This window comes from Triticum aestivum, chromosome 3A (genome assembly GCF_018294505.1).
Source record: "Triticum aestivum cultivar Chinese Spring chromosome 3A, IWGSC CS RefSeq v2.1, whole genome shotgun sequence".
Taxonomy (NCBI): Eukaryota; Viridiplantae; Streptophyta; class Magnoliopsida; order Poales; family Poaceae; genus Triticum; species Triticum aestivum.
In genome coordinates, this window is record NC_057800.1 from 9838007 (window position 1) to 9864879 (window position 26873).

At 43.1% G+C, this 26873-nt stretch overlaps 2 protein-coding genes across 18 annotated transcripts; both read right to left on the reverse strand.

The window, feature by feature from the left end:
• Positions 1-253: 253 nt before the first annotated feature.
• Positions 254-2398, reverse strand: LOC123057497 (uncharacterized). Its single transcript, XM_044480454.1, has 2 exons — positions 2349-2398; positions 254-1835 (listed from the first exon to the last, which is right to left on the reverse strand). Exons 1-2 carry the CDS (start codon positions 2349-2351, stop codon positions 660-662), a joined length of 1179 nt encoding a protein of 392 aa, XP_044336389.1. The 5' UTR covers positions 2352-2398; the 3' UTR covers positions 254-659.
• A 2509-nt stretch (positions 2399-4907) lies between these two features.
• LOC123059796 (rust resistance kinase Lr10-like) lies at positions 4908-14034 on the reverse strand. Of its 17 annotated transcripts, none has more exons than XM_044482293.1 (5): positions 13773-14034; positions 13597-13670; positions 9444-9649; positions 9106-9124; positions 7769-9011 (listed from the first exon to the last, which is right to left on the reverse strand). In XM_044482293.1, the coding sequence occupies exons 2-5, from the start codon at positions 13648-13650 to the stop codon at positions 8058-8060; spliced, it is 1233 nt and encodes a 410-aa protein (XP_044338228.1). In that variant the 5' UTR covers positions 13651-13670; positions 13773-14034; the 3' UTR covers positions 7769-8057. The 17 variants fall into 17 exon arrangements, with proteins under 17 accessions (XP_044338222.1, XP_044338228.1, XP_044338229.1 ...); XM_044482294.1 differs by lacking the exons at positions 9444-9649; positions 13597-13670; positions 13773-14034 and adding exons at positions 12126-12216; positions 12401-12512; positions 12673-13590; XM_044482298.1 differs by lacking the exons at positions 13597-13670; positions 13773-14034 and adding exons at positions 12126-12216; positions 12401-12512.
• Positions 14035-26873: the final 12839 nt, after the last annotated feature.

A 26873-nucleotide genomic window follows, 5' to 3' on the forward strand; every position in this document is an offset into this window, starting at 1 on the left:
TAATAGAAGGGAAACTACGCTGCTCTATGCACTCTTAATTGTACGCCTACCTAAAAGAAAAACCAAATTACCTAAATATGTACAACATCTGTTATATAACATAAGTATACATGTAAAATACATTGTAGGTCCTTAAACTATTAGTAGAGTGCCAAGTAGCTCCTAAAACTATGAAAATAATAATCAATCTAGATCCAGAAAGTACATTAAGTGAGTCACAACAAGACCTACCAAGGCCAATTAGGAGCTAATTATTACATATGGCCGTTGACTCCATATCACCTCGTATAATTGCCATGCCGTCTATCTATAAACCACAAATATTTTGTAAATTGTACCACGAGAAACTAAAGCCCAACCAACCTCACCCATCTTCGTTGCATGGTAGGAGCGTTTTTCCATAATTTTTTATGTCTTTGGCGGGAGTTGTTGGCACCAGGGCCTCATTGGCCTTGTTAAGACTTGTGTTCACTCACTTAATGTACTTCTAGAATCTGGATTGATCATTTTCATAGTTTCAGGACATACTTGGCACTTTGTCAATAGTTCAGGACCTATTATACACTTCTCTCAACATATATACTTGTGCAGGTGCAAAAAGTTGTGCAAAGATAACCTACTTATGCAGTAATATAATCACAACTACTTTACAGATATGATCATTTCCCACTTGCTTTACCAGCCATTACTACGAATAGAACTGTAGCGATTACAATGCATAAATGAGCGCAGAAGGAAGCAAGCTTGGCAGCGGAAGCAACATGTGCAGATGAAACACAACTGGCGAGACCACTCTTTATGTTAATCTGAGATAGGAGCCTCCATGAGAGACCAAACCCAATAGCCATGGAAGATAATAGTAGAAAAAATCTGGTCAACTTGCTGGGTGAAGCATTGCTTATGGCTGTTACCGACACGGCCAAGAATCCAGTGAATGTGGCCTTTGTCAGTTCCAGCGACGCCGGCCTTGATTCTTGTTCATCTTGTGTGTTTCCCTTCAATGCAACCAGGACCGGAAGTTGACCGAAGCTTACAGCCGGAGGCAGCAAGACCCACAAGGCAAACTCAAGCGGTGTGAGCTTAAGCATGACGACCAACAATAGTACAAAGATACCAACCGCCATGATGCAATCTAGGACGAGAGTCAAACACACAATTTGTTGCTCTCCCTCACTTCTTTCCTCTTGGCTACCATGCCTATGTACCGCAAAACATGGAGGTGGGGTCATCTCGAGGAACATTAAGCACACTCCAAAAGTGCAGACGATGAAACTGATGTAGCCCACTAATTCCTCGCCCTTGCGACCCGTCTGACCGTGACCATTGAGGGCCAGACCTTCGAACCCCAGAAAAAGAATTCCAGTGACACTGGTCAAGAACTCATGTGATTCATCCAGTACACTGTGCATGTCCGTTGTGTATTCCCGACCATCGTCATTCCGTGTGTCGTGCACGTAGTAGCAGACGGTCCGAACCAAGACCAAGATTCCACAGATGACTCCAACAGTGACAAAAATGGATTTGGAGACAATGAACTGTGCAATCAAGCAGGCGAGGACGACGAGGCAACAAGACGAAAGGGTTGCCAAACTCGTGGTCACGGGGATAGGACTTACGCCCAGGCCGAAGAATCGCTCAAAGAAGCAGCATGCGAGCAAGGGACAGATGCCAGTTATCAAAGTAAAGCCTGCCATGGTGATCAACGGTATAGGGACACCATGTCCGTACACCTCGCCATTGAGGTCAACTAAGTTGAGAGCCAGTGCGAGAAGCACCGGGCATATCATAACCACCACTCCCTCTGCCAAGCTGCGGGAACGGTTTAGCAGTTCAGCCTAAATCAAAATTAAAATCACAACATTATGTCATGGCTGAGTAATAAGCAAAAGTAAAAATGTGCTTAGAGTGACAAACTCTATTGAAAATCAGAAAAAATGGCAAAAAAATTGATTATCAATCAAATAATAAATTATATTGAAATCATCAAAATATAGTGTAAGAAAAATGAAAAGTTAAAGAAATATTTATAATTCCACAAATTTTGAAAAAAAAAGAGGCAAAATATAAATTCAAATATCATTTTTGTTTAAATGAGGAGGTTGCACCGCGTCATTTCAAGGTAGGCGTACTAAGACATGGATATAGGGCGGGTCTACTGGTTTAGTTTGGCATCTTATATAGTAAGAGATGGTATAATAAGTGTAACGAAGTGCCTTGGCTGCTGGGTTGCATGTTTCTGTATTAGTGTTCCTGATTTTGGTCGCTACTACTTTCAGTTCTCAGTGAAACAGATTAAACAGAAAATTCTACTATTTGTGTTCAAGGGATAGAGAGGCATGCGTACGTACCATCTCGAAACCGTGTCCGAACGGAAGGTGTCCGATGAGCTTGGTGAGAAGTTCCTACAAACAGATCACGTTCGTTTCATTAATTTCCTCGAACTAGGAAATTAAGGAATTGGTAGAAAAGAGAGAAACCAGAAGAGGTTGCAAATACCTGAGCTTACCCCTGCTCTTCTCTAAGGGTGGAACCGTGGAACTGCTGAGCTAGCATGCGCTTGCCAGTTGCAGGTTTGGAACCCTTAAACTAGCTAGATGGATAGCAAATCACGCGGAAAGGATACTGCAACAAGGGACCAGCGACGGAGCCTTATTCCTGGATTTATTTCAGGATTTCCGGCGATGCGCTTTCAGTGGGAGGAGACGTTCCCGTCGACGACGAGGCGCCTACGGTGACTTCGTAAATCTCAAGATGATATGCCGGCTCAGTCTCTCGGAGGTGCTCATAGGGGTAGGGTGTGCGTGTGTGCGTTCATAGGGATGAGTGTATGCACGTGTATATGAGCGCTTGTGTCTGTACTGATGCTAAAAAAAAACAAGGGACCAGCGACGGAGCCGACGACTTGACCGAGTCAATAATTGGCACCTGTAGCAGTATTGTAGGTCCAGAACAGTCTCAAATCACGCGGAATCTTTATTTGACAATTAATGTTCATAAAATAGTACAGAAACATCTGTGATAACTAAAACTTTATTTCACTATCAGTACCCAAGTAGGAATAATGTACAGTAGAAACATCCTAATTGCACTAAGTGGAGAAGACCAGGTTCCTCATTTTGTTTTGAATCCAAAGATTTGGATGTGTGGAGATTGATTGTTCTGCCTTAGATAAAAAGCGGCCAAGGCGTGTGGAAGGAAAAGGAACTTTTGGCCAGCAGTGCGAACTGAGCATAGCTCAGATAGTTAGTTCCTTGGGGTGGAACCAGCCCACCCGGACTCATGTCCTAAACTTGGCAGGGTGCTCGCATTGGGAGGGGAATTTGGAGTTGTAAGATTAGGGTTTGCAACTCTATTTGTAGTCATCTTCGCAATATTATTGGTATGGTTTCCCTTGGTTTTATCTCTCTGATGTTTGTTTATAACCCTCTCATGCATGAGTAATTCCCCATAGGCGTGGGAAATGTAGGGATTGATGACATTAATATGTGCCTATTCTATATGTTGTCATTCATGATTATCGAGTTATGATTGTTCAGTAAGTTGTTTATCTATGGTGCATGTAATGCACGCTGTTCAATTTTAGGGCCCAGACAACATGATCCAAAGACCTACAGATGTAACACATATTGTTTAGTGAATCTGTGACCTCCAGGTGACAGGTGTTGATATCTATGAGGAGCGAAGACAATATGAGATAACAGTGATCCACCGAACCTAATGCATTGTTCCGGTCTTATGACCTTAATTGCCGAAACTACCATGTAATGGCAATTTTGAAGCTCTAGGGAAAATGAATCTAAGGGTGATCCACTCAGGGGCGGAGCCAGCCCAGCGGTCAACCCCATGCCGCCTTTGTACACATTTCAAAACGGTTTTGTTGCAAGGAATGGGGATTTGTTGCAATGCACGCCTTTATTATTATTATTATTATTATTATTATTATTATTATTATTATTATTATTATTATTATTTCGCTATATGGGGGTTTAAAATGTGCCCATCTTTTATGCACCATGAAGAAAAATGTTGTGATAATGTTGAATATGTACAGAACAATGTTGTGTCAGGGATTATACATTGCAAGGATTAGACGGTCGAGATCACACACTTAAATGAGATCGGGCGGGTGGGGAGGCAACTGGTTGGTTGAAAGACGCCTAGCTTTGGGCATTGAATAAAAGACGAGCAACCATGAATCATAAAGCACAAAATATCAAATATACATTCTATATATATTTCCTTGGGGAATAGTGCGGACATCGTGTAACCGTGCAAACTGTATTGAGCATGTCCGCGTGCGACCTGGACTCCCTTGCATGCACAAGCTAAAGAAAAGTTTCATAGACTATACTTACCGCTCTCCTCGGTCCTTCTTCGTCACCCACTGGCATCTAGCTCTCCTCTGGCTGTAGCGCCGCTCATTGCGGCGTCCCCACCTCTAGTAAGGAAGCTAACTATCTACGCTCCCCGAAACTTTCAGGGCACGAATCTTTCGGACCATGCAGAAATATGTGGTAACGGTTTGATTGGGGGCTAGCTAAAAATAGGCCCTTCTTCCTGTGAAGGAGACGACTCCATCATCCCTTCATTGATTGTAACTCAACTTTTTTGGAGATCTTCCTCCCCTTTCACTCAAACTTGTTGATTTTGGGGGACTGAAAGACAAGTGCCCGATCTATACTCCCACCAAAGCAGAAGTTGATTCCCCCTTGTTTCTTTGATGGATCTTGTTACTCTTGGAGGATGGAGACTCCTAGGTGGTAGGAGTCCTTAGTGAGAAACCGATTTGTGAATTTTTTTTCTGTCGTTTGTGAAGGTTTGGAGGCCGCCTCAAGGTATACCACCAGTGGTTGGGAATCAACTTCTTGGTGATATCTCAATGCGAAGAGGATGAGCTTTCATGGTGTTGGTGTGCCTTCATGGTAACACCCACCCCTCCAACAGTGACTAGTTTCCCTCCAAAGAAGTGAACACCGGGATACATCATCGTCTCCGGTGCTTTTTGGTTATCTCTAGCCCTAACTCATTACTTGTGGTTTACTTTGGTCACTTAACTTTGCTAGCACCATACAGATTATTTATCTCATTACAATTGTTTAAACACACCTTTATATTGCCCAAACTTGCTAATAATCAAAAAATAAAATTTGTAGTTCTCCATTTTCAACCCCCCTCCCAATCTCGACCCTTTCAACCAGCACTTGTCGCGGTGCCGGACCACTAGACCTTGCAGCAGGCTACCGCGACCATCAACAAACTAGCCTCGTGCATGAATGTAGATGCGTGTGCGCAATGGCTGCTACTAAGCTCGCTTATATTCTTTCCACATATACAATACTCGTAAATGATCAATGATCCATGCATGGTGGCATCTATGTATGGTGTTGTGTGTAATTTTTACTCGTGTTTTCCCCCTAAAGCAAACATAATTATAGTAATAACTCGAGCTATCGGAAATGCATGGTGATGATTTTTTTTATGGAATCCATGGTAGTGAGTTGAGTAAACGATGGACACCTTTTTAGGAAAGACAACTGAGCAAATGAATCTGATTTGCTTCTGCGATACACAAACAAATTGCCACCACCTCAAGAAAATTACTGATCAAACCAACATTTTCCATTTATGCCATACACACGTGCATTGCAATAATTATAATAAGCGGTTGCTCTTTTGATAAACGATGATATATTTATATCAAGATTATTTTTATAGCAAGTACACTCAGCCTCTGCAAAAACACAATATGTACAACCAAAATTATTGAAAATAAAAAAATACATGGCATCAAAATGCCATGCTACTTGTTGCCATAAACGTGAGGTCTGAGAAAAAAATTAACCCTATAATATTTACAAAGAATATTGGTTTGCAGCCCAGTGGCAGGGTCAGTTGACTTGAGATGTGGTAAGTAAGGGGTTAGTAGAAAACCTATTATAGACTAGCATTACTAAAAAATCACGTGGAGAATACTTTTAATGAGCGTGGTCCTAATCGAATCGATTGAGTTAAACCTAAGATATACTGTTGTGATTTGTATCAATCAGGATCCCTAGATAAGACATTATTTGTAGAGATTGATTGGTTGTACCTTAGCGATCAAGTTTTAGAAATACAAGGCAAATCCCTATGGGGTATCGCACAGCAAACATTGTATTTGAGTTAGTAACGGAGGCAAGATACCGCGGTCGCGGCAATGACAGAACCAACCTCAAGCCCAATGTTTGATCCCGATTCATTCAGACATAGTGCCGCAACCACTTTAATCATGTGTACCAGTTCATGTCCATAGTGTACAAACCAGTGGTGCGGCGTCGACGGAACGCTCACGTATGATGATCCTCGGGCTGGAGCACATGATTAAAGCGGTTGCGGCATTGTAGCGCGTCATGCCTGAATTTGGAGCAAACTTGGCACTTGAGGTTGTTTCTGCCATTGCCGCGTATGCGCCCACCATTGCCACGACCAGCAGTGTCGACGGTCAGGATTTGAGCTACATAAAAATAAAATGCGCCTTATATGATGTTAGACCAGATCACAGCTAAATTCAGAAAAGAAAGGCAGATAGGTTTGTAACTAGTTTGTGGTGCCATGTGTACAGGATTCGGTAGAGGTTCACTTGACACTTCAGAGTTCAAGGATGGAGGTGACATGCTTTGTTTCTGCTTCAATAACCATGATGGAGTAGCCCATTTCAAAACTTGGAGTAGCAAGCTCAAGCCCGGTTTCTGAACTTCAGTGGAACATCATTTTCTGGACATGCTTACCATGTTATGTAGCTAGCACTGTGCGAGAGTAGCTGTGGGTTTTTCTTCCTGAATGTTTCGACGATGATCTCAACTTTGCAGGTCAGAAGTCGATGGGAGGTCGACACGGCGTCCGTTCCCCTGCCGTATCTGCACCCAGCAGGGACCCTCACCAGGCCTCCACTTTGCCGGGCCACCGTATCCTGCCGGGCAAAGGGTAGCCCGGCCATAGCGTACTGCACGCGACCAGTTCTGTAACACTTGAGACGGACGAAAGCGAAACAGCAGCAGCAGCGGCAGCAAAGATACTGCTGCTCCTTCCTCACTCGTACTCTGCTCCCTTCTCGTGATGCTCGTCTTGCTGCTCACCAGAGTGAACCGCCACCGACGACGACAAACAGGGCCGTTTATGATCTTTTCTGAACCAGCAACAAACAGCACAGCACAGCACTCTGTGTATATATCCCTGCCTCAGTGTCTGAACTTTTGTTTGAAACAGAGTTCCTGAACTTCCTAATTAACATGTTGTAATGTGTATGAATATTTTTTAAATGCCGGTAACATTCTTTTGAATGGTACATAAAATCTATTTCATATACTACGTAAATGTTTTATTACATGTTGTAATCCTTCTGTGTAAATGTTTGAGAGGAAAATCAACCTTGCGTCGCAGGAGAGAAGAGAGAAGCCTATGGGCGACGCTACAGGTTGTGTGGGTGTGTAACTTAATATAACAAAAAGAGATTTGGGTTTGTGACCTCCAAATTGCAGCAGATTTGGGTTATAAGAAGAATTTCCACCTCTCCTTTGGTTCTTCTTCTTGATGATACAGCTCCTTCTACCTGTGTACAATCCATGGAGTGTCAGTTAACTTCTGTTGTGAAATGATGAAAGTTTTGCACTTACATGTGTTGCAGGAATGATGATTGCTCCTGCAGCAAAACGTTTCATATCCGTTCGCAGGATATGAAACCCACAAATCCATGCAAATTTTGTGCAATTACACCCATAAAAGAATACACTTTGGTAAACAAATACTACAGCACCGCACAATGCACTGCCATTCAAATATTCAACTGAATGGGATCAATGTTGTACAGTAACAGTAACAACAGCACCAATGGGATTATTTTACAGAAAGCAGTTCTCTCTAGGTTCACATTTACAATTTGCATCATCATTTTCGATGTCTCCTCTTTGTATTAAGAAAAAGAGTATCTTCTTCACATTGCACACAAATATTGACTCGCTGAGCGCACCTGAGCTGCCTAGAGGATAAAATTTGGTCCAAAACTACGATGTATAGGTATTTCACTCCGATAATGTACTTAACTCTGATAATACTGAAGAATCTGCAGCAGGAGCATACTCGTCCCCGCAGAAGAAGGGCTCAGGAGGCATCTCCAGGCCATCGATGCCAGCTTCGAGCATGTCTAGCACCTCGCTCATGGCCGGTCGATCGTCTGGCTTCATCTGGATGCACCAAAGCGCAACGACGCACAGCTTCCTCTCCACCTGATGGATACCAACAGCCTCTTGCCGAGACAGCTGATTGTACACCCATGACGGGTAGTACGTCTGGCTTCTTGATGCTTGTGGGTCCACGTTCCTCCGTCCTCCGGCCATCTCTAGCAACAACATCCCGAAGCTGTAGACATCAGACTTGGAGGATATGGCGCCAAAGCTACGGGACACCATCTCAGGAGCTATGTAACCAACTGTTCCCCGGGCAGCACTCACTGGCAAAAAGCTGTTGTCCCTGGGGTACAGTTTCGCCAGCCCAAAGTCAGCAATTTTTGGGGTGAAATCACTGTCTAACAGGATGTTGTGCGGCTTGATGTCGAAGTGTAATATCTGCATATCACACCCTCGGTGCAGGTAGTCGATCCCTCTGGCAATGCCCAGAGCAATCTGATTGAGCTTGTCCGATGAGAAACTCTTCTCTGGCGAGAAGATGTACTTCTCAAGAGATCCATGGGGCATGTACTCATAAACAAGAGCCCTCCTCATTTTCTCTGAGCAGAAACCCACCAGACGCACTACATTGACATGGTGTATGCTTCCGATGCTGGACACCTCACTGATGAATTCTTCTCCATTGGACATGGAACTGACCAACATTTTGATGGCAACATGGACGTCACCAGGAAGCACACCTTTGTACACAGACCCATAGCCTCCTTGTCCCAACTTCTCTTTGAAGTGGCTAGTGATCGCAGTGATGTCTGTGTAAGCGTACCTTGTTGGGCCAAGGGCTAGTTGCATCTGGAGGAACCTCTCAACTGCGTCAACTGATATCTTTGTTTGCCAGTACTTGTAGGCAAGGAAGATCAATACAGACAACGGTGCAAAGTCTAACCTGGATAGTACTGCCAACACTGCATAAACAAGATTACAGACATGAGTTACATGTATAAAGTTATGGAGCTGTAATAATAAGGATTGGATGATTCTGTCATATCGATAATGAGCTTCATGATACTTATAGCAGATACTATGACTAACACAGCCCAATACAATTTAGTGTATTTAGACAAGGAGTTGTTTTTTACACATCCCAAGAAACGCACGTCGATGGCAAAAATCACAGAAATCTTATTTTGGATGCTTGAACTAGACATCTGCTGCATAAACAGTTTTTTGGTAAGACAAACCCATTTGAGGTGAAAAATGCAACCAGAGAGGATAGAGACTCACCTCCTTGAATTTTCCAGGCATGTCTTGAGGATCCAAGAATATGTCCATTCTGGAGCTGGGAAAGGAAATCTAAGAGCAAACCCATCCCTCATAAATTTTACAATATCTTCATAATCATAACTTGCATAATAATCATTTGGCCCCGGACGCCAGCTTCCCAAAGGAGTCATGGCCAAGTATCCACATGAAGGCTCAACATTCTGAACCTGATAAGATTGCATGGTACTCAACACATAAACAAAAGAAGTGTTCGTACTCCGGCAAGCGATAGGCTTATAAATAAGATTATCTTTCATCATCCGCGAACAACTGACAAAGGCAGCCCATTTAACCGTACGCATATATAACAGGAACATGTAATATGATCTCAATCCATGGATATAAGAATGTTGATTCCTCTCAGGAATAGGGCAGCTGCTATTATCCAAACTGGCATCAACAACCCAGAAAACAGAGTCGGGGTAGGAGATGTTGGTGATGAAGTACCTTCCCGTATTGACTTGAATTATAGCCTGGTCATCGCTACAAACAAGCTCGTATTCTTGAAAACCACAACCAGGTGGATCACCTCGCAATCGAAAAGGATGGTGGATGTCTTGGAGATGCCCACAGGAGAAAGAGGGGCAAACTGCTTGCCCCGGAGTATCTTCCGCTCCAGTCTTTGTTAGAAAAACTGAAACTGTGGAGGAGATTGCTAATGCTTGGAGTATAACAGAACATGGAAATGCAACGGAGTTCGTCATGAGAGCTTCACAGATGCAGGATCAGGCATAGAAGCTGGTACTAGAGTTAAGAAGAAGGCTAATATGGTCTCAGAATGATGATATACGGATTTTCTGGTGCATATGGATTGATGGAGACACAAGAGGAAGAATAGTCAAGCCTGGTGTGCCACCTGATTGCTGGTTTTCTTAGTCAAACTAGTGTACAGGAAGATAGGCTTTGACTTGTCAAAGGCAACATCCAGGAAGATATTTCTTTTCTTTATGATTTCAACATTACAAAAGAAGCACAGTTTTTGTAGGCATAGCTTCATCTCATTTCCTCCTCATCTTCATTTTTCACAGAAATGTTTGAAGCTTTGGTTGTAGCTCTGTTGTTCTCTGTTCTTAACTATGGAATCAACAGAGCCACAGCAAGTGGTGATGGAGATTTCTTCCATAACTGCGCACCATCCAGGTGCAGCGAAGAAGGCACAATAGAGATCCGATTTCCATTCCGCCCAGCAACCAGGGCAAATTTGACAAATCTGACCTATAGACGAAATCAAATCACGGAATGAACTGCCCGTGAAACTATTTCACACGCCTGACCCTTTTGTGTAGCGCCCGCCACGACGGCGCCACACTACACTGTGCAACGCCTCACAGATAGGCGCTACACGGCCAGCGTCATACCCGAAAATTACTAAAACAGTGTGCAGCGCCTGAGAGCTAGGCGCCAAACTATACAGTGCAGCGCCTAGCTCCCGGGCGTTGCACTAGTGCAGCACCTGAGAGCTAGGCGCCACGGGTCAGCTGCGTGAAATAGTTTGACGGACAGTTCATTCTGTGATTTGATTTCGTCTATAGGTCAGATTTGTCAAATTTGCCAGCAACCAGCCCCCCATCCTGTGGAGCACCTGGCTTGGAGCTAGCATGCTCAATGGAAGCAGATACCATCCTACTTCACCCAATCCTTGGACTATGCAAGGTCACTGCAATTGACTACAGATTTGGTGGCCTGAATGTCATCCCGCTTGAAGAATCATGGACTAGGTGCCCGCTTCAGAAGATCTCTGCCACCAATCTATCAACTAGTGTCTACATACCTGACAGTTACGGGGGTGAAACTGCAATCCTGGTACGCTGTTCAAGAGAGTTGATACCAACAGAGAAGGCCGGTACGACACCAGGTATGGGGGACAGTATTGTTGGCCCAATCTCTTGCCTGAGCAACACAAGCCAGTTCATATATTTGATGGACGGTAGTGAACCAATGTATATTCTTCCCTTAGACTGCAAAGTGGTTTCAAATGGTATTTCAACGCCGTGGGATTATGATGTCAATGATGTGTTATTCACTGAAAGAGCCAGAAGGGTCATTGCATTTGGTGAGACAACCTTGACTTGGTCAGTTCCTAACATAACCGACATTTGTCTAGACTGCGAGCGAAACGGGCATTCCTGCGGATTCAGCTCACAACGCAGGCAAGCATTCTGCAAGCGCCAAGGTATTGTTTCTAGTAATTCTTAAGCATCGAAGGATTTGTTCTGAATAAATTGCATGCCTTAAATATTTTTGACAAGAGTACCTAAATGATCGAAATAAAGACCACTTCTTTTTATCCAACCTTTGCTATATATGCAAATATGTCTCTGTTTACCAGCATATCTGAGTCCAGTAAATATTTCACACTCGCATGGTTCTGATACTCCCCCATACAGATAGCATATACAACATTAAAAGTAACCCAATTTTATAGTTAAATTCTTACTAGAAAAGTATCACTTTGTTCAGGCATGAGTATTATTTTGCACAAAAAATCTAAATCGCTTATTTCCTACATGCAGGTTCACGTGTGAAAGTCATTGCAGGTATTATGCATACATTTTGTTGTATATTACTCTTATTCTTGCATCTTACCCATATATAAGAGGAAAGACATGAAAGCAAGATTGTTTTAGTCCAAGTATAACTCACTGTTTGCCTGCATTCTTGTTTTTCAGCAACATCATCGGTAGCCACATTTGTGGTTCTCTTATTGACGGCAGCCACAGCACTCTATCGGTCCCTAAAATCAAAGGTCGATGAAGAGGTGCGTTTGAAAATCGAAATGTTTCTCAAGGCATATGGCACATCAAAACCAACAAGGTACACATTCTCTGAAGTTAAAAAAGTAACAAGGCGATTCAAAGATAGACTGGGTCAGGGTGGATTTGGAAGCGTATACAAAGGTCAGCTGGCAAATGGAGTACCTGTGGCAGTAAAGATGCTGGAGAATTCAAAGAGCGATGGAGAAGAATTCATGAATGAAGTCGCAACCATTGGTAGAATCCACCATGCTAATGTGGTCCGTCTCTTGGGATTCTGCTCAGAAGGAACAAGGCGTGCTCTTATCTATGAATTCATGCCTAACGGATCACTCGAGAAGTATATATTCGCACATGAATCAGATATTTATCGAGAGCTATTAGCACCTAATAAAATGCTGGACATAGCATCAGGCATTGCACGGGGAATAGAATACCTGCATCAAGGGTGCGATCAGCGGATCCTCCATTTTGACATCAAGCCTCACAACATCTTGCTAGATTACAGATTTAGTCCAAAGATTTCTGATTTTGGGCTTGCGAAGCTGTGTACAAGGGACCATAGCATCGTCACACTGACTGCAGCTAGAGGAACAATGGGTTACATTGCACCAGAACTGTATTCTCGAAACTTTGGGAGAATATCCAGCAAGTCCGATGTCTATAGCTTTGGCATGCTGGTGCTGGAAATGGTGAGCGGTAGGAGGAACTCAGATCCATGGATTGAGAACCAAAACGAGGTTTACATCCCAGAATGGATATATGAGAAAATAAGCACGGAGCAAGAACTGGAATCATCAAGGGAAATGACGCAAGAAGAGAAGGATACAGTAAGAAAGCTAGCCATTGTGGCACTGTGGTGCATTCAGTGGAACCCGAAAAACCGCCCATCCATGCCGAAAGTGCTGAACATGTTAACAGGAACCTTGCAGAGCTTAACGATGCCCCCCAAGCCATTTATTTCGTCTCCGGGCCACCCCATGCCACAAATCTAGAGATTTGTTTCACTGGGACTCTGAATGTATTTATTTCGGACACCGATACTTAATTTGCTGCACAGTAATGCTGTATTGTATTGTATTGTATTGTACATGACACTTGATTTTCAGCTAAATAAGCAGTCTAATGGTAAGCCGTACAGCATCTCGCAACGTGAAATATCGCAAATATCTGCAGTGTGGTGGTCGGCACACCGGACGGGAAGTCATCGGTCACCTTGTGGTATATTACCAGGGTAGTCTCGCCATGTGACTTAATTAGCTAACTTGCTACTGCCACCATGTAGTGTATGACCATACCAGGGTATGACTATGACATGAGATTGCTACAAGTCTGAAAGAGCATAAATAGTCGCCGCTTACAGCTGAATTTGTAGTATTGGGGAATTCGACAAGCGATAGCGAGATCTGAATCATTCCCCGTCTCGTTGCCGGATCTGTACGAGCGAACCAGGCAAAGATAATCAAGTACGCATACAGCTGTGAAAATGAGACAAATTGGAAATGCGCACAAGAGAAAGGGGAAGGAGGAGCTTCACCTTAATTTCTCGGTGCGGCGGCGAGCTACCAGAGACGGCAGCGACGGCGGCTGCGGGAAAAGAAAATGCTCAGGCACGGGAGAGTGGCTGGATCCATGGGAGCGCGCGTGGCCGGGAGGCATTGGGAGTGGGGAGACGGTCTAGATCGCCGCCGCCCCTGCCGGAGCTCCGTCGGGAAGTGTGGTGGGGCGGCCGCCGGAGGCAGGGGACGGGAGTAAAGCAGCTTTTTTTTTTTCCTTTTTTCTTTTGATGAGAAAGGGCCGCCAACAATTGGATCCAAGTAGAGGCGGGCCATACAGTGGGACCTTTTCTGTAGTACTCCACGTTAACCATTCTTACAAAATATACATTTTCTTCACAAATGTTTTCAATATTTTTTAACACATGTCAAATTTTTTTCAAATACACTTTTCAATGGCACATAACATTTTTTTAACTATGTGAACTTTATTTATAGTGTATAAATATTGTTTAAATGCCAGTAACATTCTTTTGAATGGTACATAAAATCTATTTCATATACTATGTAAATGTTTTATTACATTGTATATTTTTTTAAAAATTTCACATACATATTTTTGAAACTTGTGAACATTGTTAGATTTTTCTGAATGGCACGGAACACTTTCTTCAAATTATGAGAATTTTTTTTACATTGCGTATTTTTTTAGTAAAATGTCACAAACATTATTTTTGAAGTGTCTGAACATATTTTGATTGTCACGAACATTTTTTTCAAATGGCATCAACATTATTTTATAGTTGTGCGAACATGTCTTTACACTACAAGAACATTTTTAAATGAGAAAGTAATATTTTCTAAGAATTAAATAAAATATTTTACTATTTGAGAAATATAAATAAAAGTAATAAAGCAATATAAATTTAAAAAATACTGCGCTAGGAGCCAACCCTCCCTCCCGCAACGGGCCAGCCCGTTTAGGGGGTTTGAGGCAAGGAGTTCTTTCATCTCTGCATCAAATTCAACCTAATTCGAATAGGGCGGCCCTCAATTAGGCCTGCCCATGCAGCGAGTGTGCGCCTACTGTGTAGCAAGCCGGTCCTATCAATAACAAGAATGGCGCCTTTAAATTTTTGAAAGATGGAGTTTGGAACAAAGGTGAAGGGTTGGATGGCTAAGATCCTATATGTTGGTGGCAAAGATGTTCTAATTAAATCTGTTGCACAAGATGTGCCCGTCTATTCTATGTCATGCTTTAAACTCTCCTGGGGCCTATGTGAGCATATGAACTCCTTGATCTGAAAATTTTGGTGGGGGACTAAAGATTGCGAGAGGAAGGCCAGCTGGGTCTCTGGAGTGTTATGACAAGGCCAAAGAATTGCGGTGGTCTGGGTTTTCGTGCCATTGAGCTCTTCAGTCTGACACTCCTTGCTAGCTAGGCAAGCATGGAGAATATTAACGGACCCTAACTCTCTAAGCGCAAGAATTCTTAGATCGAGATACTTCTCGTCTTGTGATTTTTTGCAGGACAACTTGGAGAATTCACCTTCTTAAATTTTGAAGGTACGTTCTGGAGGGCCGAGATACGCTAGTACATGGCATTATATGTCGAGTCGGTGATGGAGACACGATACGCATCACCGACGCTGATGCAATTCTATCAATCCCACTTTGAACCAAGAAAATTGATGACTTCTTAGCATGGGTGCATGAAAGGAACGGAATTTTCTCCGCCTGCTCAGCATATCGTATGCTAATGAACGCAAAGCTCCACCGTGAGGCATGGCTAGACAGACGGACGGATACTTCGAACTCGGAGCCTGAACAGTAGCTTTTGGACAAACATATGGAACGTCGATGTGCCATCAAAGATCAAAGTATTTCTTTGCAGACTTACACGTCAGACATTGCCAACAGAGGACCTGAGAAGCACCATCGGAACATGCCAACTATTACAAGCTGCGGCCTCTGTGGTGCAGATGATTCCTTGCAACATTCACTTATAGATTGCAACATGTCAAGATGTGTGTGGGCTCTCCATGATCCTGACTTGGTGGAAGTGGTGGAAAATACCAGGGAACCTGATGCCAAGAGATGGATCTTCTCTATTCCGGAATCCCTCCCACATGACGATTTTGTCAAGGTGCTAATCACCCTCTGGGCGATTTGGCATGCCCGACGTAAGGCGCTGCACGAGCAGGAATTCCAAGGGCCTTTTGCTACGTATAATTTTGTGAACAAGTACATTGGAGAGCTGGGTGAACGCAAACAAAAGAAGCAGCCGACGGTGCCAGTATGTACCCCCATGGCGAGATCAAAGTGGATTCCGCCAGCTCCAGGGCTCGCCAAAATTAGGGTGGACGACCGTCTCTAAAGAAGCAAACGAGGGCACCTACAACGCCGTGTGCCGCGACGCTTCTGGCCACTATTTTGGAGCCTCGGTTATCAGAACCTTAGGCGTCACCGACCCAGCAACTCTTGAGGCGTTGGCTTGTCGGGCGGCACAAGCTCTTGCATTTGAACTCTCTTTATCGCATGTGGTGATTGCTTTGGATTGTCGGATCGTGGTGAATGGTATACACAACCAAACAGGTGGTGCTTATGCTAGTATAGTGAAGGAAATCAGAGCTATTGTTAGTCAGTTCGAGGAGTGCACCTTCATTTTTGAAGGAAGAAACACCAACATCGAGGCACATAGCCTCGCTAAACATGCTTTCGGTATGGACTTGGGTCGTCATCTTCGGCTTCTCAATCTTCCAGACCTCCATTCTATCCCTATGAACATTATTTGATTACTAAAGTGTGTTTAGTTTCAAAAAAGAAAAAAAGCAAGCCGGTCCTATTGCAAGCGTGTTACTGTAGTGGCTCACGAACTATACCTTTTTTTTCATTCGGCTTTCCAGAAAAACACGAAAAAATTATTCTACAAAAGTAATTATTATTTGAGAACATTTATTTGAAGAAAAGTGAACATTTTTTAAAAAATATGAAGATTCTTGCAAATTTTTGAAAAGACAAACATTTTTTAAGTATTACTAACATCTTTTGAAAACACGATCATTTATTTAAGTGTATAGTTTTTGAAAACACAACATTTTATCAGAGTATTGAACATTTTTAAAATTTGTGAACAGAAAGTATATAAGTAAGTGTATATAAATATACTCTGTGTGTAAAGTATGAACGCGCTAAGTTCATCACAACCTTTATGAGTTCCGCAGCGTCCACTAGCGTGTGTAGGTATATGCTCGCAGACAATGGAGGCGCCATGGTCCCGTTCACTTGGCAGTGGTAGCATACCTCGTCGTACTGGAAGCGTTGTGACTTGTGAGAGCATGTACAGTGCAAAATGCCTAGGTACATGCTTATAAAAATAAAGTATTTTTTATTAAGCCTTGGTCACGGCGGATTTTGCACGGACATGATGTTTCTCCTGGGCTGATTTGAATTTGCCCCATGCAGCGTCAGGCCCGGGCTGGTGGGACATTAAATGACAATCAGTGGGCTGACGGTGTGATAGAGAACGAACCATTTACAGTTTGTGGTAAAAAAATGAACAAATTAATTACATTCTCCCTTTCTAAAATAAAATCACCTGCCAAAAAGAGTTTCTTTTGTCAAAAGAAAAAAAACGCATCCCCTACCAATAGAGCAGTAGACAGAAGCTCTTTCGCCATGGATGGGATGAAATTATTCTTCGAGGAGTGCGATCCAGGGTAATTTTCTGCCAGATAGCACCGTGTTTTATCTTCGTGACTCGTCCAGGTTACACATGCCCATGCGGTCAAAATGTAGAACGTCCATGTGCAATTCATGGCTAGTTCCTGAATAACATACACTAGTAGAAAAACCCCATTCCTCCCGATTTATAAGGGCCTTTTGTCCCGGTTTATGAGCCGGGACTAAAAGGTCGTTATTAATGCCTTAACCCTTTAGTTCCGGTTCTTACACGAACCGGGACAGATGGGCCTCCACGTGGCCGATGCGCTGAGCCCAGGCAGGAGGGCCTTTGGTCCCGGTTGGTGCCACCAACCGGGACCAATAGGCATTCACGCGTCAGCATTTTAGGGGCTGGGGTTTTTTGTTTTTTTTAAAAAAGGGGGGTGGGGGGTTTTGGGGTTTAATTTAGGCGTTTCATATATTGTGTTAGCTAGCTAATTAATAGAGAGAAGTGTCCTCTCTTATGTCCGTGCTTGGACGACACTATATATACGTGTATATAGAGAGGACTAGACACGCTAGCTAGTAAGCAAATAAAGGAAACAGAAGATCGTCATGAACATATGCATACAGAGAGAAGTGATATCGACCACATCTCCTTCTCCGAGAGATTGGTCGAACAACAAGTTCTCGTATATCTATCCGACACTACCGGCTACATATATACAATAATTATCTCTTACAATATAATCTCCTAATTATATATGAACACAGGGTCCACATAGTATTCTCCGTCTTCAGCGATCACGTGGTCAAGGAAGAATGCCGCCAATTCCTCTTGAATTGCTCGCATACGATCTGGTGCTAGGAGTTCATCCCGCATCCGAAACATCTAATTTGAACAAGGGGGTCAATATATATATATATATATATATATATATATATGAATAAATGAAACTCAACACAAATGATGGTAATAAAATAAAATTGTGAATATTATTGCTTACGCACTTCATATTGTTCGTCAGAGTACCCCCGTTCACAGGTCGTGTGGCGGATGGACTCGCAAACGTAGTATCCACAGAAATCATTCCCTTGTTCCTGCCACAACCACTTTACAAGAAATAGAGGTCAATCAAACTGATAAGCAAGCATGCCAAATAGTATTGATGAAACTAGCGCTTGAATCACTAGGAGATGCACGGAACATGTTACTATAGTACTTACTTTCGAGTGTCTAAATTACAGCTTCTTCGGCCGTTCCGGAGCTTTTTTGGTGGATTTTCTCCAAACCCCGCCAGACAAAGAAAACAATTACTTGATATCAGGAAATGAACAAAGTTGCTGATATGGTGGATAATGATCGATTTAACTTACTTCTCGAGCATTTGAGTCATGTCCGCATAGTCCTGGGGATCTTTTCGTCTCGAGTCTAAGACGGTTACTAGTCTCTGCTCAAGCTTAATCTCTAGGAGAATATAGTGGAACATGTGCATGCATGCATAACTCATCAATTACATTACTATAACCTGGACTAATAAGGGAAATCGGATATGCACAGGACAGTAACACTCACTTGAAGTTGTAAGGAAAGAGTATTATATCTTTGTTTTCATTTATTATCAACGATCATAGCAAGTTGGCCTCGGTATCTTCGGCACGATATTTAACCTCAGTTGCATCTATGAGATCTGTGTTAATGAACCCAATATCACCGATTTGTCTTTTTTTCAATTCGGCGATTTTCAATCTGCATAATATAGTGAGGATAATTATAAATACATGCAATGAAAGAGCCGACCTATATAGAGAGACTTAATGACAGAAGTAGTACTACTTACAGACAGTAGCAAGTGACCGTTGCTTTATCGAGGGCCTTTTGATTGAAAAACTGGAAGAATCCTCAAATGGAACATTCAATAGTTCAATTCCAACGAGGTCATGCTCCTCTCTAACTCTCAGCGTCAAAGTATTCCTCCCCCCAGACTCTCTGCAGGTTTTCATGTACCAATCATGGAATCTTCGCATCATCGTTGTTAGAGATCTTTCATCTTTGACGAGAGGCTTCCCGTATTTGTGTTCCTCCACCTCCAAGAACTCATAATGTACATCGTCGGGCAGGTAATCTCCAAGATTGCTATAACCGGGCACCATCCTCGGATCATTAGTAGGCACCTTGAGCGGGGGGCACGATTGGTTCGCTTAGCTCGTCGTTCTTTTAACCTTTGATCACTGATAGTACTTCCCGACCGCTCCGCTTCGACAAATGACTTTGCAATAATGCGGTCATAGTTGCCTTTCGGCGGAGACTTTGCTGGTTTTTTCAGGACAGCCAGAGTGCGCTTCGCTTTCACCGGATCTACCTTCTCCTCCGGAGGTAGATGTTTTCTTTGCTTTCACCCCTTCAAAGAAGTTCCTCACTTCGGCTCGTGCGATCTTGGCGTTCTCCTCCGGGGTCCTATCGTATGGTAACTTCTCTGGAGTCTTCAGAGAAGGACCGAATCTGTATTGCCTCCCGCCTCTAGCTGTACTGCTAGACGCCGGCAGAGCAGACGGAGCGGCTGCGGCTGTCTTCTTTGCTTGCTTACGAGGCGGAGGAGAAGGACTACGACGCGCCGGAGCAGCCAGTGCGGCGGCGGGTCTCTTCCGCCCTTGCTGACGAGGCGGAGAAGGAGGAGGCTGCCTGCTCGGGCGCGCCGGCGCAGGCGGAGAAGGAGGCGGAGTGCCGCCACGCGCCGGAGAAGGAGGAAGAGTGCCCTGATCGTCACTCGCTGGAGGAGGAGGCGGAGTGCCCTGACTCGCCGGAGGAGGAGGAGGAGGCGTCCAGTTCGGAAGGTTGATGAGCTCCTTTCACCATAGTCATGGAGTCTTCAGAGCAGAACCCAGCCGAGTCTCCCCTTCACCGGTAGGGTGGTCAAGCTGGAGGTCCTCAAATCCCTCCATTATTTCATCCACCATCACCCTAGCATATCCTTCTGGAATCGGCCGGCAGTGAGAAGTTGCGCCGGGTTCAGTAGGAAAAACAGAGCCAACAGCCGCCTTGACCTTCAAATTCATCCATTGCGTCATAAGGTGGCAATTTTGAGACTCCGTGATAGCATCCACGGGATAGCTGGAAGGAGCCGTCAAGACATGCTCCGGCTGAAGCAGCTCGGTGGAAGCCACGCTACTTCTCCGCTGAGATAGCGGGGTAGCTTCGGGGGAAGCTTCGGCAGTTCGTTTGCTGCGATTTGCTTCTCGTTCCTCTATCGCTTGTACCCTTGCGTGGAGCGCCTGCAGTTGGGTCTGCTGCACTTTTTCCTCCTCTCCTGGCATTTGTAACCGCCTGCGTCCGAAAAACCAGCCTTCCACGGAACGGAGCCTGGCGTGCCTTGTGTCTGTCCAGGGTGCTCAGGATTCCCGAGGGACATTGTGAGCTCGTCATTCTCTCTGCCTGGAATGAACGTCCCTTGCTGCGCTGCATCGATATAGTGCTTTAGCTTCTTGACTGGTATGTTCATTTGCTCGCCCGTCCAAACACATTTCCCTGATACATGGTCCAAGGTTCCGCCAGCCCCGAAGAACCAAGTCCGGCAATGGTCTGGCCAGTTCATTGTCTCTGGTTCGATCCCTTTATCAAGCAGATCATTCTCAGTCTTGGCCCGCTTAGGCCGGGCTTTGAGGTAGCCACCTGACCCCGTGCGATGGTGAAGCTTCTTCTTTGCAACATTTTTCTTATTTGTCGCCGACATCTTCTTACTCTTTTCCGATGTCTTGTAGGCCACAAATGCGGGCCAATGATCTCTGATCTTCTCATATCTGCCGATGAATTCTGGTATCTCTTTGTTGTCGACAAACGTTCTCAGCTCATTCTTCCACCTCCTGAATAGCTCTGCCATCTTCTTAAGAGCATGAGACTTGATTAATTGCTCTTTAACTGGCTTCTCCGGATCCTCCTCTGGCGGTAGGGTGAAATTTGCCTTCAGCTCAGTCAAAAGATCATCTTTCTGCATATCATTGACATAAGACACCTCAGGGTCTTCATTCTTAGGCTTATACCATTGCTGGATGCTGATCGGGACCTTGTCCCTAACAAGAACCCCGCACTGAGCAGAAAATGCTTCCTTTGTCTGGATGGGTTAGCCGTCGCACGCGATTGCTGTGATCTCAAACCTTTCATCCGAGCGCAACTTTTTTTTCGGGCCTCGTCTCTTTACCGAAGTTGTGCTCGATCCGGAGGGCTAGCAAAAAGAAGAATTAGACGAGAGTTAATTAATATGTGTACATACCAAAACAATGAATGCATCAATTAGCTAGTCATCACAGGCTTAACTAATATATTTACCTGGCCGGACTCTGTTCGGTCACCAGAGCTGTCACCACGCGCTCCTTCTTGCACCAGCATTGGGTCACCGGAGCCATCATAATCATGTCTTTCCTCCTCCATTCTTCGATCACCGTAGTCTGCTTCTTCTTCACCCTGTTCTGCTTCCAGACCATCATTGTCGTTAAGATAGGACATGACATCACCTCCGGCTAAGATTATGTCCCCCAACACCTGTTCTTGTTCCTCGTCTTGTCCGAACTCCATTGTTTCTGCAAATATTACAACATGGCAATTATTACACAAACATGATAGCATGTGGATATATTAGTGGCAAATGTAGACCTAGCTTATTCCGGGTTTGGGGTGGCCTCGAAACGCTTCAAGGGTAGGGACGCGGAGGGAGGGGGTAGGAGACCGACATCGTTTTTTCTAGGGTTTGGGTGTCCTCGAGAGTTTTGGTCGAGCGAGAGAGCCGGGGGGTGCTCCCGTGGTATAAGTTATCACGGTCGAAATTATCCGGGAGGGGGTTATATCGACAACGACGACATACATACATGGGAAAATAATGTTATCAGGGAGGGGGTAGGTCGAACCCCTCCCCTTGTGTTGAAGTTATCGGGACACGGGGTATATCGACAATGACATATCCAATAAAAAATAAGAAGACGAAGAAGAAATAAAAAGAGGAGAAGAAGATATTAATAGAGGAGAAGATTGAAGAAAAAAAGAAGAAGAACAAAAGAGGAGAAGAAGAAAGAAATAGAGGAGTCTATTTTTTCTTCTTCTCCTCTATTCCTTTCTTCTTCTCCTCTTCTTTTTCTTCTTTTTTCTTCTTCTTATTTATTTCTCCTCTTCTTCCTCTCCTCTTCTTCTCATTTGTTCCTCTTCTTATTTTCCTTTTTCCTCTCATTCTTTTTTCTTCTTCTTCCTTTCCTAGCTAGATATATAAAACTTTTCTAAAAATGTAACGTTTGCATACATACATGGGAAAATAATATTATCGGGAGGGGGTAGGTCGACCCCCCCCCCTCGTGTTGAACTTATCGGGACACGGGGTATATCGACGACAGACCCGATAAAAAAAGACGAAGAATAAATAAAAAGAGGAGAAGAAGAAAGGAATAAAGGAGAAGATCGAAGAAAAAAAGAGGAGAAGAAGAAAGAAATAGAGGAGAAGAAGAAAAAATAGAATAAAATTCTATTTTTTCTTCTCCTCCTCTATTCCTTTCTTCTTCTCCTCTTCCTTTTCTTCCTCTCCTCTTCTTCTCCTCTTCCTTTACTTCCTCTCCTTTTCTTCTGCTTTTTCCTCTTCTTATTTCCCTTTTTCCTCTCCTAAATATATAGAACATTTCTAAAAATGAAACTAACCTAAAATGTACTAAATCAGAGAACATATATAGATAATCCTTTTCTAAATATATAAATCTAACTTTTGCATATATGAACATATATACACAGAGAACATACAAACATATATACATTTTTATAAAAAAGCAAAATACAAATCATCATATATATGAAAAAAAACTGAAAAGAAGCAACATACACAATAAAATATACTCACATATATACATATATATATATATAATCTGAAAAAAAAACAAGCATATAATATATGAAAAAAAGGAACAAGGGAGGGGCGGCGCCGGCCGGACCAAGGGAGGGGCAGGGGCGCGAGTTCGGCGGCGAGGACGACGATGGGGCAGGGGGCGCGCGTTCGGCGGCGAGGATGGCAATGGGGCAGGGGCGACACCCAATGAGGAAGGGGGCGGGGCAGGGCGACTACGACGACGGGGGCACGCGGGCCGAGGCGCACGACGCGCGTTGGGGTAGGGCGGCAAGCGGCGACGGCGTCGGGCGAGGGCACGGGCGACGGCGAGCGGGCGGCGACGGCGACCTCGGGCGGCTAGGGGAGGCGACGGCGACGTCGGGGCAGGGGCCGGCGTCGAGGAGCAGCGCGCGCAGCAGCCTCGCGGCGTTGGAGAAAAGAATGGCGGGTGGGGGAAATTTCCTAAGTGTTTGGTTATATAAAAAAGTATTTGGTCCCGATTCGTGGCATCAACCGGGACCAATGCTCCCTTTTAGTCCCGGTTGGTGCCACCAACCGGGACCAAAGGCCTCTTTTCAGCAGCCTAAAGGGCGGGAAGCGGCGGCCTTTGGTCCCGGTTGGTAGCACCAACCGGGACTAAAGGGTGGCATTGGTCCCAGTTGATGCCACGAACCGGTACCAATGCACCCTTTAGTCCCGGTTGGTGGCACGAACCGGGACCAAAGGCCTTGTGCTGGAACTGGCGCGGTGTGGTGGGATGTTTAGTCCCACCTCGCTAGCCGAGAGGCTTCGACAATGGTTTATAAGCGCTGCTGCGCTAACCACTTTGAGCTCCACTCAAATGCAGGCTTACGGGTCCAAAGTCACTTTATCTGCCTGTGAGCCTACTGGGCCTCCTGCGGGTCTGAATCCTGGCCATGGTAGGGTTTCTAGTCGTATTCAGGCTGTGGGGGCCTAGTAGGTGGCACTTTTTTTGTTTTTTTGTTTTCTTTGTTGCTTTATTTATTTTATTTTGTTCTACTTACAACAAAATACTTAATGTTGCTATTTTTATTTTTTTTCCAGTTTTTTGTTTTGTTTTTGCATTATTTATTTTCTTTTGTTTCTTGCTTTATTTTTTTAATTCTTTTTGCTTTTAGGTCAGAAAAATTATAAGCTTTCTATTAGTGCCATTAGTTTTAGAAAAAAAATATGAACTTTCTGTTAGTGTCATTAGTTTTCAAATTTGAATTGTTTGATATTTGTGCAAATCTCAAGTTTGTGATTAACTTTACTATAAAAATAGTTTTTTTCCTTTTTTTTGTTTTGTTGTTTGCATTATTTATTTTCTTTTGTTTTTTGCTTTAATTTTTAATTCTTTTTGCTTTTAGGTTAGCAAAATTATAAACTTTCTGTTAGTGTCATTAGTTTTAGAAAAATTATAAACTTTCTCTTAGTGCCATTAGTTGTCAAATTTGAATAGTTAGAATTTGAATTGTTTGAAATTTGTGTGAATCACAAGTTTGTGATTAACTTTACTATAAAAATGGTTTTTTTCCTGTTTTTTTGTTTTGTTTTTTGCATTATTTATTTTCTTTTGTTTTTTGCTTTAATTTTTAATTCTTTTTGCTTTTAGGTTAGCAAAATTATAAACTTTCTGTTAGTGCCATTAGTTTTAGAAAAATTATAAACTTTCTGTTAGTGCCATTAGTTTTCAAATTTAAATAGTTAAAATTTGAATTCTTTGAAATTTGTGTGAATCACAAGGTTGTGATTAACTTACTAAAAAATGAGCATAGATGCGCTTATAGAGAAAATTCAACCTAAATTCATAGTAAATTTCTATGAATTTCAGAGAAATTCACTCTGAATTTAGGTTAAACTTTTCTCTATAAGGGCATCTATTTTCACTTTGAGAGGAGTTCAACAAGGCAGAGAGGGAAGGGCTTATAAACCGGTGTGAGCCCCCTTTGGTTGGCGAGGTGGGACTAAACTCTGCCCGCAACGAGGACCAACCCTTTAGTCCCGGTTTGTGGCACAAACCGAGACTAATGGTCATGGGCCAGGGGCGAGGAGCATTGGTCCCGGTAGGTGCCACGAACCGGGACCAATGCCCCCTTTAGTCCCAGTTGGTGGTAACAACCGGGACCAAAGGCCTTGTGCTGCCCCGCGTCAAAAGTTTGGTACCACCTCCCTAGCTGAGAGAACTCGAGAGTGGTTTATAAGCGCTGCTGCGCCCACCCTGTCGAGCTCCTCTCAATTGTAGGCTTTCGGGCCTAACCATATGATGTGTGCCCGTGGGCCTACTAGGCCACCTGTGGGCCTGAATCCTGGCCCATGGAAGGGATTCTAATCGTATTCAGGCCGTGGGGGCCCAGTAGGTGGCACTTTTTTGTTTCCTTTGTTGCTTTATTTATTTTATTTTGTTTCTACTTACAACAAAATACTTATTATTTTTATTTTTATTTATTTTATTATAGTTTATTTTTAATTATTTTTCTTTTAGGTCACAAAAATTATAAACTTTCTGTTAGTGCCATTAGTTTTCAAATTTGAATAGTTAAAATTTGAATTCTTTGATATTTGTGTGAATCACAAGTTTGTGATTAACTTTACTATAAAAATAGTTTTTTTCCAGTTTTTTAGTTTTGTTTTTTGCATTATTTATTTTCTTTTATTTTTTGCTTTATTTTTTAATACTTTTTGCTTTTGGGTCAGAAAAATATAAACTTTCTGTTAGTGCCATTAGTTTTAGAAAAATTATAAACTTTCTGTTAGTGCCATTAGTTTTCAAATTTAAGTAGTTAAAATTTGAATTCTTTGAAATTTGTGTGAATCACAAGTTTATGATTAACTTTACTATAAAAAATAGTTTTTTCCAGTTTTTTTTGTTTTTTGCATTATTTATTTTCTTTTGTTTTTTGCTTTATTTATTAATTCTTTTTGCTTTTAGGTCAAAAAAATTATAAACTTTCTGTTAGTACCATTAGTTTTAGAAAAAATTATAAACTTTCTGTTAGTGCCATTAGTTTTCAAATTTGAATAGTTAAAATTTGAATAATGGTATTACGAGGGCCGAACCATAAGACATTAAAGCATTTCAAATGAACTCTGGAAAAGTTGAAAGTTGGCATGGTATCATAATTTCACCCACATAGCATATGCATGTACAAAACGGACAATGGTATCATACTCGTCTGTTATAAAGTTGGCACGGTATCATCATAATAGTTGTGGGAGAAAGTCTTCACGTTTTCTTCGCTTGTGTCATTTGCTTATTGCGCCGTAACCATAGATAATTTTCATCGTTTATCAGGATGCTTGGGTCAGCCTTGACTTTGAAGGGAGAAATTTCATGAAACTTTTCATAATCTTCAGACATGTCTGTCTTGCCCTCCACTCCCACGATGTCCCTTTTTCCTGAAAGAACTATGTGGCACTTTGGCTCATCGTATGATGTATTCGCTTCCTTATCTTTTCTTTTTCTCGGTTTGGTAGACATGTCCTTCACATAGATAACCTGTGCCACATCATTGGCTAGGACGAACGGTTCGTCTGCATACGCAAGATTGTTGAGATCCATTGTTGTCATTTCGTACTGTGGGTCTACCTGTACCCCGCCTCCTGATAGATTGACCCATTTGC

Excerpts from the sequence above, each read along its gene's own strand:
- LOC123059796 (XM_044482284.1), bottom strand. The coding sequence starts at position 10,186 with ATGACGAACTCCGTTGCATTTCCATGTTCTGTTATACTCCAAGCATTA.